At 29.6% G+C, this 1,663-nt stretch overlaps 1 protein-coding gene across 1 annotated transcript in view; it reads right to left on the bottom strand.

The window, feature by feature from the left end:
- LOC106478881 (formin-like protein CG32138) overlaps window positions 1-1,663 on the bottom strand; it is a 125,428-nt gene that overhangs the window by 29,560 nt on the left and 94,205 nt on the right. Inside the window, exon 18 of the mRNA XM_022382573.1 lies at window positions 440-508. Coding sequence (XP_022238281.1) covers window positions 440-508 — 69 coding nt within the window. The remainder of the gene's footprint in view (window positions 1-439; window positions 509-1,663) is intronic.

Below are 1,663 nucleotides of genomic sequence, written 5' to 3'. Positions count from 1 at the left end.
TAACAAGCAAAAAATGGCTACGAGGTCAGTCTCATGGACCGAGCCCGGGTTGAAAGAGTTAAAGAGTAGCAGGTAATTTTTTTTATGTATTAGGGTTAAGTGTAACTGAACAGAACACAGGTAAGAAAAACACATTTTTGATATTTTTCAGTGTATTAAATGTTCTGAAAGCACAAAAAAGCTCATTATTGTCCAAAACAAATTTTACAACATGAAAGTGTAAAAAACTATAGAGAAAAACTTAATAAAACTTTTAATCATTATACTACTTATGAGAAGATTCTTATGTGTGTATGGTGTTTGTTTTTAAATGCAGTGAGTAACCCAACTTTGTAGCAGATTAAAAGTTTTTCTTAACACATTTCAAATTATGGATGGGTTAAATTATAGCATTAAAGCACTTATACTGCTGTGAACAAACTGGATAAAACTGTCTCACCTCAAGTAATTTTCTTATCCTTGTAGAACTTTTAATAGACCTGGAGGCAGTAATAAGAGCATGGACTTGCTGGAAGATAAAAAGTTCAGATAAATTATGAAAGACAATAAACATTTGAATAAGTAGTTAAAAAATTATAAGTTAGTAATAAAAAAGATACCCCCCCAAAAAAAAGAGAAGAGAATAAACCAATGTAAAGTTACTTAATAAATGTTTGGGTGGTTTCTAAAGGTTTGGATAAGTTCAGATGATTATTGGTCAACAGAGAACAGTTTTATGGAAATAACCTGAATGGTTTTGACTTTTTTGGTGTTTGGTTCATGTTGGTTTACTTCCATTGAAAGCTTCATGAGTTTAGTAACTAATTTGATATTAAATTGTAAAAAACTATAAGTTAAATGAAGTCCTTCTCTACCTAACAAAGTATCTTGGATCACTGACAATATATATATATATATATATATACTTTTTTTAAACAATGTCACTATTTTTTACAAATTGATACGGTTTGAAATATTGTGAGTGTTAATGATTACTATTTAAAATAAATATTCATAATGTGGTTTTCCAATAAAATAAGATAATGCAAGTAATTTAACACTTTCTAGACAGGTCACGGGTCAAAGGCCATGTTATTATGTTTGTTGACTCGCATTCAAAATTTTATTGAACTAACATTTCATGAATTTATGTCAATAAGTGTGGTATCAAACTGTAGATTACAATTCAAATTTTATTATACATTATTCAATTTCTTAATTTAAAAGTAAATATTAAAAAAATACAGTTAAACATTGATTTTTGTATGTCACGTGGTACGTTGAATGCAGCATTGGTTCAAATTAGACGTTTGTGATGTCAAAATACTAAGTCTATAGTGTTTTGTACGAATTAGGAACTCAAATTACCAATACTGACAAGCTAGAACATAAAATAAGAACCTCATATCTTTTCTATTTGCCAAGATATTGCTCATGTACAGAATCAAACACAGTGGCCCCATTCACCTTTCAATTTTGGAAATGGTCCCTTATATACACTTACTTCAATATATGACATGTGAATAACAATCGAAAGCTCAGAATGTTCCCCTAGTGACTTTCCCAGCCATTTTAAAGTGTTAGAACACCATCTCATTCTTTCGAACCAAGATTTCAAGGAGGTAGGTTGTGTCTTTAGTCTGCTCGAAATTTCATATTTTTTTTAGACCAAAATACAGCTTAG

The sequence above is a fragment of the Limulus polyphemus genome, unplaced genomic scaffold, assembly GCF_000517525.1.
Source record: "Limulus polyphemus unplaced genomic scaffold, Limulus_polyphemus-2.1.2 Scaffold258, whole genome shotgun sequence".
NCBI classification, from domain to species: domain Eukaryota; kingdom Metazoa; phylum Arthropoda; class Merostomata; order Xiphosura; family Limulidae; genus Limulus; species Limulus polyphemus.
This window is presented reverse-complemented; position numbering and strand designations above follow the sequence as displayed.